Genomic DNA, 18,762 nt, shown 5'->3' on the forward strand with positions numbered 1-18,762 from the left:
TTCCTGCCAGTAGAGTCTGTTGGTAACACTTCGGAAAATATCTTTTTTCTCAATGTTGACTCTGCAGGAGTGTCAAGATTTGAATATTTGGAGAGAAACTTCCATATTACTTACCTTAGAAAGCGGTATGTTGACTGACACAAATGCCCTACATAGATCATCACAATAAACTGAAAATGCAGAAGGTTGTGCAGAAAAACCTAGAACTGCACCACCATTTAGAGGGTGTTTCTTCAACACGCACAAAACTGTATTGATATGTTTCTTGCCCTCTAGGTGTTGCGTAACTGAAGATCGCTGTTCAGCCTTTATTGCTTTCTGACATGGTTGGCAGAACAGGATGTTTCCATCTGAACTAAAATTATCCTTAAATTCTGCAACAAGTAGCTGCAAGTTATACTTTACGCATTGTAGTATTGCCTTGCACTTCACAGTACCAGAAATGAACATGATAGTAATACTGATCTGATCTTAATAAATGTGAAGATACTGCTATGGGCAAGGGAGACCCTGGCTTATATGGTGAGTGTGCCGGTAAGATAAGAAACATACAGCTGCAAGCTGATATGCAGAAACAGAATAACCTACACTTATGCGTTTAGGGCAGCGGATGTTTATATTAAGATTAGCTAGCTCACAGGTTCTTCCCTGTTTGAGTAATACAAAACAGAAAAGCAATAAACTGAAAGATCTAGCATATTGATAAATTTAAAAAAATATTATGCGCTAATAACTGAAAAACAGAAATTTATGTAACTATAGAAAAAATGTTGTAAAATTTGTATTTACATTTTAAAAAAATATTTATTTACCTAAAAATCTGAGCCCTAGTTATGAACAAGAGTTTTTTTGTAGGAATTCTCACCTTTGTTGGTGCAGGCAATGGTGTGCATCTCCTTTGCATTACCTGAGTCCTTCCCTATCAGATAAGTAAAGACACGGACTGGCATATGAGGCCAGTTATACTGTTTGAAGATATCTTGATAGGTCTCAGGTGTTCCGTCTGTGATGAGCATGATGGCTTGGTTGCACTGGCACCCTAAACCAGTGCGATTGTACTGAAAAGAGAAGAACGTTTTGCAATACCACTCATTATTGACTGAAATAATCATTATAGTCCTTAAATAATTCATTCTGAGGGTTTACCCTGTGTAGAATCTCAAATGCTGTGATGAGGGCTGAGGAGAAATTTGCAATATTTTCTGCTTTTGTTGAATCCAAGGCATTTCTGAGTTCTCGAATATTTTCCATGTTGGCCTGAAAGGAAAAACGAAACACGTCAACATTTTTATCCAGACTGTATTTCAAACTAGAATAATGATTGTATGTGTTTAACACCCCCTTTAATTCTACAGATATTAAAAATACATAAGTGTATTACCTGCTACAAGGTTCATTAATGTGACAGTAAATCAATATCAATCAATCAGTACTGATCTGCATTTAGGGCTGTTGCCTAGGTGGCAGATTCCCTGTTAGATGTTTACCTATTATTTTCTTAAATGATTCCAAAGAAATTGGAAATTTATTGAAGATCTCCCTTGGTAAATTATTCCAATCCTTTATTCCTCTTCCTGTAAATGAGTATTTACCCCAATCTGTCCTCTGGAATTTCAACTTTATCTTCGTATTATGATCTTTTCCTGTTTTACAATTTTGCTTTACGTCGCACCGACACAGACAGGTCTTATGGCGATGATGGGATAGGAAAGGCCTAACAGTAGGAAGGAAGTGGCCATGACCTTAATTAAGGTATAATTACAGCATTTTTCTGGTGTGAAATTGGGAAACCATGGAAAACCATCTTCAGGGCTGCCGACAGTGGGGTTCTAACCCACTATTTCCCAGATGCAAGCTCACAGCTGCATGCCCCTAACTGCATGACCAACTCGCCAGATTTTCCTGCTTTAAATACTTCATTCATGCTTATTTGTCTATACTAATGTCATTCCCAGCCACCTCACCAATGACAACTCGGAACATATCACTTGGTTGAGAAACTCATCTCCTCAACTAAGTGGTACTGTAAAATCATGTCAATCTGGTAAAAAATTTAGAATTTTTACTATTTAAGTTTGGTGAAGTTAGATCCAAAAATTAATCAATATTTCAAAATATCACCTATAATTTCAATTTAATTGTTGGTCTGTTTCACCTCAAAAAGTGGGGTAAATCAGATCACTCATTTATTTTGCATATAAAAATGGAATCAGTTTACCAATGCGTGAATTTGATCACCATTTTGAGTTTAAAAAAATATGTTTAGAATTAACAATAATGTATCAAATTTTATTACAGTCTTAATTTGTAAAAAATATCTATATATATATATATATATATATATATATATATAAAATAAGAGTTTTGTCTGTACATTGCTCAGAATTTGAAAAGAATGGTATTTCTGTATCGATCATGTCCATAGTAACAAGAAAATGCACTTTTTACTTTTCCGTAATTTCTGTCTGTCTGTCTGTCTGTATGTATGTACACGCATCACAAGAAAACGGCTGAAGAGAATTTAATGAAAATCGGTATGTAAAGTCGGAGGATGAGCCGCTACAATCTAGGCTGTAAATCATTTTATTCATGCTGAGTGAAATGGTAGTTTAGGGGAAGGCCTTAAATTTAATAATGAATATTTATATTATTAGCGGTCCTATCGATAAATACTATATAACTAAAGTTATATAGAATCCAATTTCCAGTCATTTATGTCTTATACATTTTTACCGTACCGGCTCTGATAACACAGATATTAATGAATTTGTATTTTTGTTGCTAAGTCCATATTAACTCCGAGCCACGAGAAAATGGGTTAACAGAATTTAATGAAAACCGCTATATAGAGTCGGGGATAAGAAACTACAGTCTAGGCTGTAAATAATTTTATTTTCCCAAGATCAAATGGTAGTTTAGGGGAAGCCACCTAAAATTTAATTTTAAATACCGGTACCTATGTTATTGGTGCTATAGAAAAGTACGGTTCTACATAACAAAAGTTATAGACAATACAATTTCCGATTATTTATGTTTCATTCAGTTTTACTGTACCGACTATGAAAAGAGTGGTATTTCAGAAGGCCTACAATATCCAAAGCGCTTAACACTGATCAACAATTACTTTACATTGACCATTGTTTGTTGTGATGTTCTTTGTTTCTTATGGTGCCGCTCAACTCCGATAGATGGGATTACTACTGCGTACCGAGTATAACAGCCTGACAGAACATTGGCGGGAAATAGCTGGGGAGTTGGGAAACTTTCTTCTTTAGTATGCAATTCCTCTGGTTCATACATTTTCTGATACTGCAGGTACGTAACATACTGGTTCATCATAGCATTCACCAGTATCCAGTAATCGGGAGATAGTGGGTTCGAGCCCCACTGTCGGCAGCCCTGAAAATGGTTTTCCGTGGTTTCCCATTTTCACACCAGGCAAATGCCGGGACTGTACCTTAATTAAGGCCACGGCCGCTTCCTTCCACTTACTAGGCCTTTCCTAACCTATTGTCGCCATAAGACATATCTGTGTCGGTGCGACGTAAAGCAAAAAAAAAAATAGCATCATAGCATTAGAGCTATTCAATCCCTACTCTGAGGCACTGATTGGAATGAGTAGTGTGCATATTTAATGGAATAATGACAGGAGTGTTCATGGCAGTCTGCAACCTGGTTGTTCCAGCTCTGGAACTTTGGACTGTTAGATCGGCACCGTAGTACTGTTCGTTGAAAGTGAGAAAGTGTGCGGTTTTTCATTTGATCGAGTATTTTATATGATAACATTGCTTTCAATCGCTACATTCCTACTGACGTTTTTGTAATGACGTATGTTGAATTCAGTTAGGAAAACCACCAAGTCTGTCTTTCTGAGAATCCCGTAGCGAAGCACGGGTACATCAGCTAGTAGTACAATATACTTAATTTGAACAGTAGTTCTATACACAACATTTGAATAACAAATGGTTTTCAAAAAAAAAAAAAAAAAAAAAAAAAATCTAAATTACCGGTACATGAGTTCCAAATAGTAAAAAATGTATACAGTCAGCATTTATGATGATTTACTCAGTATCACAATCATTTTAAGGCATATATATTTACCACATCTTCTACCCCATATTACCTAACCATGAAGCAGAGGAGCATGAGGCAAAATGAAGGAGCAGAAAAGAGAGGAAGAAAAAGGGAATGCAGAATTAAAAGTAGAGTAAGTCGGGGAGAGATGGCGCACATTTTGTAATGATCGTGCAGCAAGTCTTCGCCAATATTTCAATAAGCTTATTTTTATGCTAGACGTCATTCCTTATATCTCTCCTCACTGCCTTTTGAAGGAAATGGTCTTAATGTAAGTAGATTACAGACAGAGATCGTTTATTTGAAAGTGTGTCACCTGCGCCATCTCTCCCGCAGTGTCCGGGTGAGATGGTGTTATGTACTTGATATGCTAAGAAGGGAAGAAATTAAGAAGTAAACTATGATTACAGGTTTAATACATTTATTTATCATATTTACATTCACTTGTCTATTATTCTTTGGTCATTAATGAATCAATGAATTATTTAAACTTCAAGATTTACCCCTCAGTCCTTTTGGGATATGCTTTTCCTTACTCTCTTTCGTCCACAATCATTACACAAGTTCTTATACACTGAACACAATTCATGCAGCCACTTTTTTCAGACAGTGTACTTTAATCCAATCGTCCTTCTTTTTTGACAAATAATAGTTCTCTCAGCACTCCACACACTTGTTGCAATCATCAGATATTGCATTATTTTGCCCATCTTGAATCATTTTAGCTGCTTCATTGGAATGAAATTTTTCTACTTTCCTACTCTTTCCCATTGTGAAAGTGGTTGCAATTTTTCTTTGCACTTTGTTCTTTTTGTTCACTGAGATTTCTCTTTTGTTGGAGGTATTTCACTTTAAAGTTGCATTAATGACATGTACCACAAACTTCGGTTAGGCTGTAGTTGCTTCCTCTTCTCCATAATTAGTATAATTTTACACAGAATTAAACAAAATACATATAGGCTATATATATTTTATTAACAAACTGACCGGGGAATGGAAACACATTGTACACATAAATGGAAATTCAAAGTATACCGTGCCATCTCTCCCGGAAAGGTAGCGCGCCATCTCACCTGACATTTGGGGAGAGATGGCGCACCCCTGCCCCAGGAACTGCGTTGGTCCAACACGGCGAATATCACACCAGCATAGTCGTTGACTAACCTAGTCACCCGTCTGTGGCAATGCAAAGTTAATTTAGCTTGAACAACCCAGTCAGTGGGCTTTTATATTATGCCGTAGCAAAACTTTGAAGGTAGAGAAGACGTATTTACCAGAAATATCCATGTTTTCAGGTGAAATCACTTGCACTACGTGACATCCAATAAATAGCTTTTGTTCTCACGTACACACTGCACACACGAGAAGCAGTGGTCGAGCGATCTAGCGGGCGATTGCCGCACTGGCCTACCCTGCACCATCTCACTCGGTGCGCCATCTCTCCCGGAAACACTATATATTACTTCACCATCGTAAAATTTCCTCCCAAAAGAGGGTTAGATGCCAGGTACTGGCAGCGTAGAAACAACATATGAAATTACATTTTTAAGAAAATAAGTTATTAACATTTATGTATTGTCTTTCTGGACAATGAACATACAGCTGAGGCAGAAAAAGCACAAAATGTTCAAAAGCGTTTGCCAGAATACTGATATTCGAGTTGGTCTTGATGCAAGCCAGGTTATGTGTATAACTGAAAACAATATTTCATGTATTGCAGGTTAGGTTATGAATTTAGGTTTAATCATGTGTATACAGTGTCAAAACAATGTTAACTATGGACTTCCAAATGAAGAGTAGTATTTAAGATGTTTGTTTGAAAGTAGAAATACCATAACTTTACAACTAAGTTATTTGTCGGGAACAAAAGTTATATGATTGATGTCTTCATTTCTAAGCGTGGCACTTGAATGAAACATCTGCTAACATGACAACTGTTGGTGTTGTGCACTACAGCTTACTGTTATTGCAGAGCAGTTCATCTAAAATTCCAAATACCGATCAGCTAAGGGACTGACTGCTGTTATGGTGCCATGCCAACATTTTCTATTAACCCTTAACTATGGACGTGCGGTCAACATGACCGCGGTGGAAAAGTAAACACATGCCACACCTCGCTTATCGCCCTGCCAGTATATTTGCTTGCAGTACCTTTCTATTTTAAGATGACCTCTCCACTGTATTTATCTTATCTGTCATAAATAACCGTGCAGCTGCGATAAGAAGCTGATGAGTTTCGTAGCGGCCTAGGTGACCGCACGTCCATGGTTTGAAGCAGTCTTCAGTTGATAGTGCTGTGTGTAGCAATGAGTCAGCGTGCAGGTACTTCGGCGAGTGTCCGAACATGTGATGCAAATTACGAAGGAACAATTACCGAGTGGTTTGAAGAAGACATGAGTGATGTGAACGATGGTGATAGTGAAATAGAGAGTGATCACAATACCGATACTGAGACTGAAGGAGAGGGAGAAGAAGATGAAAGTTCCACGCTACTGCCTGATGATTCATGTTCTAAGTGTTTTTATGGTAGAAATAGGTACAAATGGTCGTCTGCGGAACCTCCACAGAATGTGCGTACACCTCGTCACAATATCGTGATTCACCTTCCCGGTTTGCGCCCTTCAGCTCGAGTTGGAAACAGTGTGGATCCTGTTACGGCATGGACACTAATATTTAGCGAAGAAATGGTGAACTTACTAGTGCGATGGACAAATGTGAAACTCAGTGCAATGAGAAGTAATTACCGAAAGTCTACCCGACCAGAATTACAAAATGTTGACGCAGTTGAAATGAAAGCTTTTCTAGGCCTTCTTATTTATTCGGCGGTTTTCAAATCTAACAAAGAGGACATCGCTTCAGTCTTCGCAGCTGACGGTACGGGCCGTGAAATATTTCGTGTTGTGATGTCAGGTACAAGGTTTTCCATTCTCCTGTGCAGCCTGTGTTTTGACAATCCTGAAGACAGAATGCAGCGGAGAGAGACAGATCCTATTGCACCCATATCTGAGCTTCTGAATATGTTGATTCAGAACTCTCAAAGGTGTTACTCCATTGGCACAAATACAACAGTAGATGAGATGTTAATTGGTTTCAGAGGTCGGTGTAAGTTCAGAATGTATATTCCGAACAAGCCTGAGAAATATGGAGTGAAATTGATGTGCCTAACCGATTCGAAAAATAGTTATTTGTACAATGCATATATTTATGCAGGGAAGGACACTGATGGAATAGGTCTTTCTAGCGAAGACAGAAAATTTTCAAAGCCAACTCAGGCAGTTCTTCGTTTATCGGAACCAATACAGGGTACAAATAGAAATATAACAGCTGACAATTGGTTCACCTCAGTGGAGCTTGTTCAGGAGCTGAGGAAAAGGGGACTCACTTATGTTGGGACAGTAAGAAAGAACAAGAAGGAAATTCCAACTAACTTCTTGCCTTCCAAGCAGAGAAAGGTCGGTTCCTCTGTGTATGGCTTCACGAAAGACATAACTCTTCTCTCACACGTTCCAAAAAGAAACAAAGCTGTTTTGTTAGTATCCTCTATGCACCATGGGAAAGCAACTGATGCGGACACGGGGAAGGAAGAGATGATTCAGTTTTATAATTCTACGAAGTCTGGAGTAGATACTTTGGATCAGATGTCAGCCAACTACTGCACAGGTAGAAGAACAAGAAGGTGGCCAATGGCAGTCTTCTTCCGTATCGTCGATATTGCAGCTGTGAATGCGAATATCTTGCATCAGTCCTATCGCGAGAGCCCCCAAATTACTAGGCAACATTTTCTGAAAGAACTTGCTGCTCAACTCACTAGGCCACACATGATAAGAAGATTATCAAATCCCAGGATCCGAAGAGATATTCGAGGCGCTATCTCTAAAATTTTGAGCATCCCTGCGGAGCGTATCAACATTTCCGAGGAGAAGCTTGAAAAACGGATAACTTGTCGTCTGTGCCCACCAGCAAAGAAGAGAAAAACATATTACAAGTGCTACAGATGTGAAAAACCAGTATGCTTGGAGTGTACAAGGAAGATCTGCTTCGAATGTGTTGAGTGAGAGCAACATTGAGGGCCAAGTTCAGTGCTTGCAATTTCCACCCCAACAAGAGATCAGTCTAATATGTCATTAATTTTCAGTGCAGTGGTTATCAAACATCTTTAATACCCAAGTTAGGGTCAATTTTTGTTGATGGTGTAAAGGATATGTGTGTGTGTTTAAATGGAACAGTGTATTCTGAATAACAAAAATTGCTGCGACTGCAATCTGAAGGTATGAGGGTTATACAAATTAACAAATGGAAAATATTTTTGTGGTTTTGGGTTCAATAAAGTGTAATTATTCAAATAAAAGCAGCTAGCAATTTATCTCATTAACCGTCCCTTCCATAGTCAAATTAATTTTCATGCGGTCTCAGTGACCTCACGTCCATGTTGATGTCACTGAAAATGTACGTCAATAGTTAAGGGTTAAAGAAATATATGCATATGATCACATTAACACTACATGATCAGAATCACCTTATTTTACAGTATGTTCCTATATGTACTAATACAGGTTTCTTGCATAGAAACCCTTTTAAGGGTTAACTGATTGCATTGGAATTCAATCCTACAACCCTGAGGATAAAATAGGTCAGATCCTAACCATCTATGTTGGTCTCAAATTAGAAGAAATATTTCTTAGAGAATGTTTTGTTTTTCATCCGTACAGGCACTTCAAGTATCAAAAAAGAAAAAAAAAAAGTTAATGATGATAATGATGGTGAGGAGGAGGTCTTCACTTACCTGCACTAACATTTCCTTGAAGCAAGGGACCAGCTCTTCAGTTAATTGTGAGAATTTGTAAACATTAACAAAGTCGTTGTTTCCGAGAGTGTCTAAGATTGCATTCACCACAGCCTTAGCAATATCTCTTCTCTGCCCGGTCATGGATCCTGAGCTGTCCAGCAAAATAACAATGTCCTTGGGACTGCTTGCAGCATCTATGTACCATGAGCTTGTGCGGAAGTCATGCATGTCTTGTTGGCTGCGAGCTGCATTCTCATCTGGTGGCCACTTTATGGCTATAATTAAAAAAAAAAAGTAAACATCAGATTAGAAATACTTGAATTAATATGCAAATATATCTTTATTTAAAGTTTGATTAAAAAAGTAAAATACTCTTTATACCAGAAAATCACATACAGTACCACATCAGGTAAAACTGCATGACAATTTCTGAAGGCAAGAGTACAGTAACTTCCTTCTATGATGTAATAATGTAAGCCCAAAGGTGATGTCTCCTCTGCTGTGTAAACATTCCTCTCATCAGTTAAAAGTGATGGTGTTATTGGTTTTACATCCCACTAACACCTCTTTCATGGTTTGTGGAGACAACAGGTCACCAGAATTTTGACCTGCATGAGATGTTTTATATGCCAGTAACCCTACCAACATGAGAGTGATGAATCTGGGCATCTTCAAGCCAGGATAGAACCCACTAATGTGAGATCAGTAGGCCAGCGCTCTACCGTCTGTGCCACTCAGCCTGTCATCACTTAATGAGTACCTACTGCAAGTTTACAGATGATAAGTGACTAATTCTTTTAGATATGAAACCTTGGCCTTCCAAGGCCCAAAGGCCTGTAGATTAAGAGGTGATTCATGGTCAGTGCAACATATCTTCTCAGTTGTTATTTTTGGCTTTCTATATGAGGGCTGCTTACTGAGTGTACCTCCTCAATTGTTCTCATGTAAGTTAAGTGACCTCATACCAGCCCTCAGGTCTACGTAAAAATCTCTGACCTGGCCAGAAAATGAACCCAGGGTCTCCAGGTAAGAGGCAAGCTTGCTTTTAGGCTTATGCATTTGGATAAATATAATGTTTTCTGTAATGAAAGTGTGCTAGCTCTGCAGTATAGGGACAGTGTGCCTGCCCCTTACCTGGAGGTCCTGGGTTTGATTCCCGGCCAGGTCCGGGAATTTTATCTGAATCTGAGGGCTGGTTCGAGGTCCACTCAGCCTACGTGATTACGATTGAGTATCTATCCAACTGTGAGATGGCTGCCTTGATCTAGAAAGCCAAGAATAACGGCCGAGAGGACTCATTGTCCTGACCACATGGCACCTCGTAATCTGCAGGCCTTTGGGCTGAGCAGTGGTCCCTTGGTAGGGCATGGCCCTTTGGGGCTTTTGCACCATGGGGTTTAGTTGGTTATAATACAAGTACTGATAGCTCTTATTTGATTGAATGGAAGGCTGACCACTGGAAAATTAATTTACCAGGATATCGACGAAGAAATCCAGTAGAACTGCCAAAAAACTGCCATGAAAGAGATGGATCCACCTCATAGTTGTTGACAAAGATAGGATCCAGATGCTCTGACCACTTGACAGCATTTAGAACCTCAGGATCTGAAACAGAAATTGTATACAAAGCAATCAAGACAATATTTAATTTGTCTCTTGATTTTAGTCAAGTGAAGTTTTCCAAAGTTCTCATATGAATAAGCTTCAAGTTCTCCTTAATGAATGATGTAAGGATTCTGTAGTACAGTATCATAAAAAATGAAACTAAATAATTTTGTAAACAGGAATAGGCTATTAAGTAAATAAGAAAAATGAACTAGGCCCCCTATGCCTATTAATATATTACCTATTCAGCTGAACAAGATTCTTCATTTTATCCTTTTGTTCTATAACAATATTGAATTTAGAGATACAGTAACTTACTGTACAGAAAATTTACATCATTTATAGAATTAGGAGGAACATCTTTCAAACCAATTGTAGAAAATTTTATATGTGTATAAAACATGTTAGACCCTTGTCTTTTACAAATAATAAAACAGTTCTAGAGAAAACAATACAGGAGTGGTTTAATTTTTTATCATTTTATAAATTCATACCGTATTGATTTACTTTTATATTTTTAGAGCCTGTTTTCACAATAATTGCTAAGATATTTTGGTTACCACTACTCTTTTTTTCTTACTGTACCGTATATATATTTACAATTCACCAACTTCAGAATTTCTTAATAACTTTCTACTTAGCAGTTTAATAAGTTTTATTGCAAATTGGCAACTTCATAATTGTGGAAGTAGCAATACTAAAATTAATAATTTAATCTTTATTAATTTATCAACAATTTGCATGTGCTATTCAAATCAGGTACAACTGAACCCTGGTGTAATGAGTGTAATAAAATCTTCATTGCAATTTCACTGAGTTCACCATAGTTATTAAAAGATATAGAAGTTTCCTCATTGGAGCATTTTCAGCTATGAATACAATCATATTCAATGTCTGGAAGTGTTCCAATGAAACATTTACAGTAATTGATTTTAATAAGTTGGGGAGATGAAATATAGTACCAGTACTATTGTCATTGTTACATAATGGGCATTAATACTCAGAAAAAAAAAAATGTTTTTATTTGCAGGAGTAAGGTAATGACTTAATTCTGGTTACATATACATTTCAATCTTACAGAATAGTACTCTTTTGGAGGCCAATGTGACTGACAATCACGTTGTCTTTTTTCGATGAAACAACAATCACTACCACTTAGACTATTGGAAGATGCTGATCCTAACTTGTCTTGAAGATAACACAATCACATTACAATGATTGCAGTTGAACTCATTGTAGCTCTCATGGAAAACACTGGTTTTAAATCTCAAAGGAAGTTTTGATGTGGGAAGGGTAGAATAAGAAGAAAGCCAATCAATGTGAAAACACCAGTGTACGAAGATGCAAAGAATGTCCTTATCCTCTTGTGTTTTCATATTTGTTCATGTACCGTAGATTGGGGTAAAACCAATATAGTGAGGTAACACCGATCATTTGCATAATTTTTCAAAAATGTAATTCTGGTTTTTATCTGGTCCAACTGTAGGCATTGTACAAAGGTACTCACTGACAATAATGAATACAGACTATGCGTGTTCATCATTATTTAATGAAAATAAGAAATCCAAGAGTGAAAGATGGAAATCTGTATTATTAAAGTTACAAGAATGACTTCATTTGCACAACAAGACTTTATGCATTCGGAAGATAAGTGATGTTAAAAGTGTGAACTAGGATTGCTCGTGATGCGTAAAATGAATTTACTTGTGTTTTTCAGATAAACATTATGTATTTACGTAACTATAACATTTTGTAATTTTATAGGGTAACACCGATCATGGGGAGAGTTTATAAGTAGTTGATTGGGCAAGAAATGCTGGTGACTTTGAAATAGATTTCCAGCTAAAGGGGCAGTTTGATATTTTGTAGAAAAAATTGAAGAAGATCTCGGAAGATTAGAGTATGAAGTCAGTTTTATGAGACAGAAAGTATTAAAGAATGGTACAATAACTTTTCTGTTTCCAGACAACCCTGATATCGCAGAACTGGAAAAGGAGCAAATAATGAGGAATGATGGTGTTACGTCATTTAGAATGAGACAAAGATATAAGGTAACACCGATCATAAAACATATTTTTTATCTATTGTATGGAAAGCTGAAAAAATTAAATTCATTGCCAAAATAATGGGAAGTTATAATTAAACATAATTTAATTTTTGCAGTTCAATATTATAATTCCTGGGAAAGTTACACTAAAATAACCAAGAAAATTGATCAGTATTTCACCACATTACGGTATCCTCTTTCTACTGCTCCTTCTTCCCACATTGATCTATCATTACGTTTGATCTTATTAGTACTTCCATTTTTCTATAAATGATCTGACTGCTGCTTGTTTGTTTCTTTCCATTACTGATATTGACCTGTTGGACTCTTTTTCTCCTTGTATGTATATCCGGTATTCCTAGTCTTTTCGTTTCGTCTCTCACCTTTGCCTGTGTTTATTCACATTTCTTCTTGCCTAACAAGGACAATGGTATATAATATATATATTTTTTACAATTTTGCTTAACGTTGCACAGACACAGATAGATCTTATGGCGACGATGGGATAGGAAAGGCCTTGGAATGGGAAGGAAGTGGCCATGGCTTTAATTAAGGTACAGTCCCAGCATTTACCTGGTGTGAAAATGGGAAACAATGGAAAACCATCTTCAGGGCTGCCGACAGTGGGGTTCAAACCTACTATCTCCTGGATGCAAGCTCACAGCTGCGCGTACCCAACCGCATGGCAACAACAATGATTTTAGACTTCTGATGTATTTTAGAAGAAGATGGAGCCAGTAATATGAACACGATGTTGCTACAAGTAGACATTTTTAAGGCCATACAATAAAAACATGTTGTTTGATATAATATGTTTTAGGACAATTATATGAACTGATAACATTTTGACCAAACATGAGTGAAACTTATTTTAATGTCGTACAACTGCAGAGCATTGTTACAATATATAAAGCACTCCAGATTAGGTAGTGCTCGACAGACATGTTTAGAAAGAAACAGCTTCTTAGTTGGAAAAAAATAAAAAAAGAATTCAAGGAGTAGTTATTAAATCTACAAGGTCTTGTTATGACAGGGTCTCACCATATATTATGAACAAATGTTGTATGATCAGCAGCGGCTCGTGTACAAGTGCATGAAAACATCCAGAATCTGAAACTGAGACCCCTGTAACACTTTAATTATTCAGTATCCAAGTGATTAATTAGAATTTTAATCTGCCGCATTTTTAATTTGCTGGGTTCTAAGCTTCAAACCTCCAGCACTGCATGCGGCCTTGTGCTCTCCCTGTAGCAGGTGTCGCACATGTGCAAGTGATGGTGACATCATGCCCTACGAAGCCATTACAGTATGACAAGTGCTGCCATGTCTACGGATTTTGTTCCAACTCACACTTCTTTGAAAAGCGATGGTCTTTGTTTTAGACTTCAGTACTCCGCACAATATTATCTTCCAATTTTTAAAACGATTTCAGAAAATACAAAATTAGGTGGATTCTTTCAAATTAAGCTATCCTCCATCTTCACTTTATAGACAGAAATAATCAGGTAGAAATATCATTTCAATTTCCTTCAGATTCTATTGATTTTATAAGAGAAGCTGAGATGCAAATAATGCAGGGACAGTTTTTATCTATTCAGGGGATTGTTATTGGCCTGGTCGCCCGTGCTGTGAGCCTGTCTTTCACTATGCACTTTGCCGTGATGTGCTTCTCGCTACCACAAATTCCCTTCCTTTTCAGTCTGCTGAAAGCGTCATCAGCGTAAGGTTAAGTTTAGTCAAGTGTTCATGCATTTAGTGCTCAGTATGTTATTCCAATGCCATTTTCATTACGTTAGCATATGTGTATATATATAACCTTCATAAAGTACAGGAAATCCTGTGCAAAATCACTCTATGACTCAGTGCCGGGCGAGCGCTAGCCACATTATGGCAAAGTGCTTGGTGGGAGACAGACTCGTAGCACAGGTGACCAGGCGAGCGACAATCCCCTGAATAGATAAAAAAATGTCCCTGTATATTGCTTTGAAAACAGGATTTTAACATGTCAGTGGTATGAGTTCCTCGCATGTTGGCAGTCTTAAATGCCAGCTGCTAATCATGTCATTCCAAACTTGGAGCAGAATGACATCTATAAAGACGGGGAGGAAAAGAAGGAAGCAAGATAAAGAGGGAAAGTTATGAGTCCTTTATTGTTGATTGTAGGTCCATTGAATTTTAAAGTAACTTTTAAATTTTTCAGTCAATAAAACACAGATAAAATATTAGAATCCACTAGTAGGCCCCTACATACCTACAGTACAAAAGAAACAGCCAGATACAATTTACTGTATATCTTGTGTCCCAAAAATTTAAAAACTTGAAGTTTATATTAACTATGTTGACACTGAAAAGCATGGTTTCCACACTAACACATTCAATTTTAAGTAACTTCATTAAAATTATGGCATGCCGGTACAGTATTTTAAATATCTAACCAACATTTTTAAGTTCTATCTTCCAATATATTATTTTTGGATCTGGCTACACTGATCCTGCGGGCTTTAAGCCGGTGAAGACTTAGTTACTGTTGTTGTGTAATGTCAGTGTCTCTTTTATGTACATACGGGCTTTGAAAACGTACAGAGTAATCGTGTCTGTCAGTTGAGTTTTCATATGTACTGTATTTATTTCTTTTAATCAGGCAAGGCAATCATGAACTTGGTAGATTCAATATTAAAAAGTGATACCTTTACATACCTACAGTGCAGTTGGGTGAGTGACAAGAATTTTACTTAATATGTTATTATTTTTGTTAAATTTTGTGAACACCCAATTTTCTATTTGATGAGCTACCACTGTGTATGATAGCAAGAAAACTGCTAGAATATTTTTCTAAAAGCAGAAAGATTGTAACATTGATCGAAATATGAATAAACAGTCTGTTCCAGCAATAAAAGGAATCAGGTTCATGAGAATTTCATGAGTGTTTTGTGGTTTATTTTCATATTACACAAGTTTTCTAATCATGATAATAATAATAATATTATTTTCTTTACGTCCCACTAACTACTTTTACGGTTTTCAGAGATGCCGAGGTGCTGGAATTTAGTCCCGCATGAGTTCTTTTATATGCCAGTAAATCTACCGACATGAGGCTGACGTATTTGAACACCTTCAAATACCACCGGACTGAGCGGGGATCGAACCTGCCAATTTGGGGTCAGAAGGCCAGCGCCTCAACCCTCTGAGCCACTCAGCCTGGCTAGTTTTCTAATCGAGACTTTCGTGCTGCTGAAGGTTTATCATTTGCCTCCCATACTGAATGTGAGATAATATTCATTGCCATGCAGAGTGATCAGTGCTCTGGCTTTTGACTGGTTCAGAAAATAGAGGGTAAGAGAAGATGATGATTGAAAACCTCGGATCTAAGTTGAGATCACGTAATAATATTCTATTTAAATTGTGTGGAACTTCATGGGATGCTTCAGCGGACACATTACGACGTACTGCGCTTGGCCTCGTGTATTCTGCAGCTGAATACTGCTCTTCAGTATGGCTTAACTGTTGCCACGTGAAGAAAGTCGATGTACAACTTAACACCACCATGCATATCATCTCTGGTACTCTGAAGCCTACTGCAACGTACTGGCTGCCAGTCCTGTCCCATACTGCTCCACCAAGCCTGCGATGTTCAAGAGCCCTTGTTCAAGAATATAATAACATGTCCACTTCAACTTTACCTATTCACAGAGATGTTGCAGATCTCTGGAGACAAAGGCTGAAATCCCGTAAGCCACCAATGAAAACAGCTAAGAATCTAATGGATGCTGGTTTCAATTTAAAAGAGGAATGGAAAGAGCAATGGTTTCGTACAGCTCCAGAGTGGCCAAGCCTCTTTAATCCAAACCATGCCCCAGCTGATTTCAGTTTGCCAAGAAGAACAGGTTTCGCACTAATTGTGGAAGATCTGCATTCTCCCTTCACCAGTGGGACTTCAGGGACTCTCCAGCATGTTATTGTGGTTCCTTAATCCAGACCATAATGAACGAATGCCCTCTGCGTGCTTATGGTGGAAACTGAAAAGACTTTGCTGATGTCTCAGTATCCCTAGTGCAGAGGATGAACAATTTAGACATCCATGTGTAATTGTTCCCTACTTACCATGTATTCTTTGCAGGTTTTTCTTTTGTATAATATTGTATATACTTGTCCATTTTGTAAATTCCATACGCTTAATAATAATAATTGGCCCCAAGAGAAGAGAAGGGAATAGATATTCCTTTGTGAATGGAGATAAGTGAAGCCAGATGAAAATTAGCTACAGTACAATAGAAATTTATTGTAGATATATTATGAGGAAATGTAGGCCTATACTGGTCAACAGTGATAGCCAGATTGAAAGACAGACAGACAGACAGACAGTTGGTGAGGTGATTAAGGCCAGATGCCCTTGCCCTACCTGATGCCACGTGATTTTTTACTCCATCCCTAGACCACAATACTTCCTTCCCTTGGCCTATCTAATAATCAGATTTGTTGCTTATCAGGCATTGTGGAACAGATGAAACGTCAGCTTTCTACATGTTGAATGTTCCGGATTTGTAATATAATTTGCAACAGCTATAGATAAACTGCCGCAGGACAACATACTGCATGAATCTGACTGCACACTCGATTTTTTCAACTTTATATAAGTTACAGCCGCATGTTAGCAGATACTGTACAATAATATTGCAATTATTTTGTTCGTTTTGTGAATGTACCATCATACAAATAGCCAACATTTTCATTTGAATCTAATTCCTTCTTCATGTAAATGATTGTATTTTTATGTTTTACGATTTATAAGCTGGCAGGACGTAGTGTTTACAGTGCACTATGTCTTCTGGTATGGGCTAGAGCAATTTTGTTACTTTCATTGATCTGTCTCAGCTTTATCCGTAGCTTTGACAAAATGAAAGTGACTGAGGTATGAGTAATGCTAGTAATGCCATTCCTTCTGCAGCCAGTCCCTGCTATGAATGGTGTGAAAATATTGCTCATAGGGTCAGTTGGTGCATGCATTTCAGTGGGCTTGGCAGACTGATTTGTAATAGCAACTTCTGGCTCGGTGAGGAAAGCAACGGGAAACTACCTCACTCCTCATTTCCCTAGTACGCCTCTTCAGTGATGCCTAGGCCATCTATGACAGCTGATGGCGGAACTGTTGAGGATCCAACCAGCCTTCGGGCTGAGGACTAAACATACATACAACCTCACTCACTCAAAATTAGGGTACTACCAACTACTACCGGCATTGAACTTTAGAAGAGTTCACCTTCCTATCTTAGTTTTGATATATGTCATATTACGGTACATATTTTGTAGGAACTTCTTCAATTGTTGATTTATATCTGACCAGTGAAGCCTCCATAGCTCAGACTGCAGTGCATTGGCCTTTCACCGCTGGATACCGTGGTTCAAATCCCGGTCACTCCATGTGAGATTTGTGCTGGACAAAGCGAAGGCGGGACAGGTTTTTCTCCGGGTACTTCAGTTTTCCCTGTCATCTTTCATTTCAGCAACACTCTCCATTATCATTTCATAGCATTTCTCAGTCATTCATAAATCATTGTGGGAGTGGCAACCCCATTGTACTAATAGCCTACATATGGTTCACTCATTACATCCCTGACCCGGTCAATGACTTTAAAACAGGTTGTAGGTTTTCATTTTCATCTGACCAGTAGTATACACAAGCAAGAAAAAAGCCTAGGTAATATTTCTGCTGTAGGCTGAATGCAACTAAGGCCTATATGCCTATAAGTTTGAGTGGCATCTTTAAAAGTAGGAAAGATCACAATATGATTCAAGATGACAAATTGGGGCAAATATTCATTCCTAGGAAGGGGAGTTAGGGATTGGAATAACTTACCAAGGGAGATGTTCAATAAATTTGCAATTTCTTTGAAATCATTTAAAAAAAGGCTAGGAAAACAACAGATAGGGAATCTGCCACATGGGCGACTGCCCTAAATGCAGATCAGTATTGATTGATTGATTGATTGATTGATTGAAGCATGATACCCAAACACAACTTACGGTAGGTCCCAGTACGGTACGATATATTCAATTCTTTAAAGTGGCGGTAAAGAAGTAGGGGACTGCTAATAACTATAGGCCTAATATTGATCTGAAAATTACTCATGCCTTCAGAACACTCCAATAATTTTCCACATTGTTTGTACAGTATGTACTCCCGTGACAGGGTCAACAAAATGACGTGAATGATTGACTGTTCAGTGTACATATCACAAATGCTCAGTCCATG

General features: G+C 37.7%; 1 protein-coding gene across 1 annotated transcript in view; it reads right to left on the bottom strand.

Moving 5' to 3' along the window:
- stol (stolid) overlaps positions 1 to 18,762 on the bottom strand; it is a 1,115,479-nt gene that overhangs the window by 243,218 nt on the left and 853,499 nt on the right. Inside the window, exons 5-8 of the mRNA XM_067146569.2 lie at positions 10,334 to 10,465; positions 8,858 to 9,135; positions 1,147 to 1,257; positions 866 to 1,058 (exon numbers count right to left, since the gene is read on the bottom strand). Of these exons, the coding sequence (XP_067002670.2) occupies positions 866 to 1,058; positions 1,147 to 1,257; positions 8,858 to 9,135; positions 10,334 to 10,465 (714 nt within the window). The remainder of the gene's footprint in view (positions 1 to 865; positions 1,059 to 1,146; positions 1,258 to 8,857; positions 9,136 to 10,333; positions 10,466 to 18,762) is intronic.

Source organism: Anabrus simplex, chromosome 4 (assembly GCF_040414725.1).
Source record: "Anabrus simplex isolate iqAnaSimp1 chromosome 4, ASM4041472v1, whole genome shotgun sequence".
Taxonomy (NCBI): domain Eukaryota; kingdom Metazoa; phylum Arthropoda; class Insecta; order Orthoptera; family Tettigoniidae; genus Anabrus; species Anabrus simplex.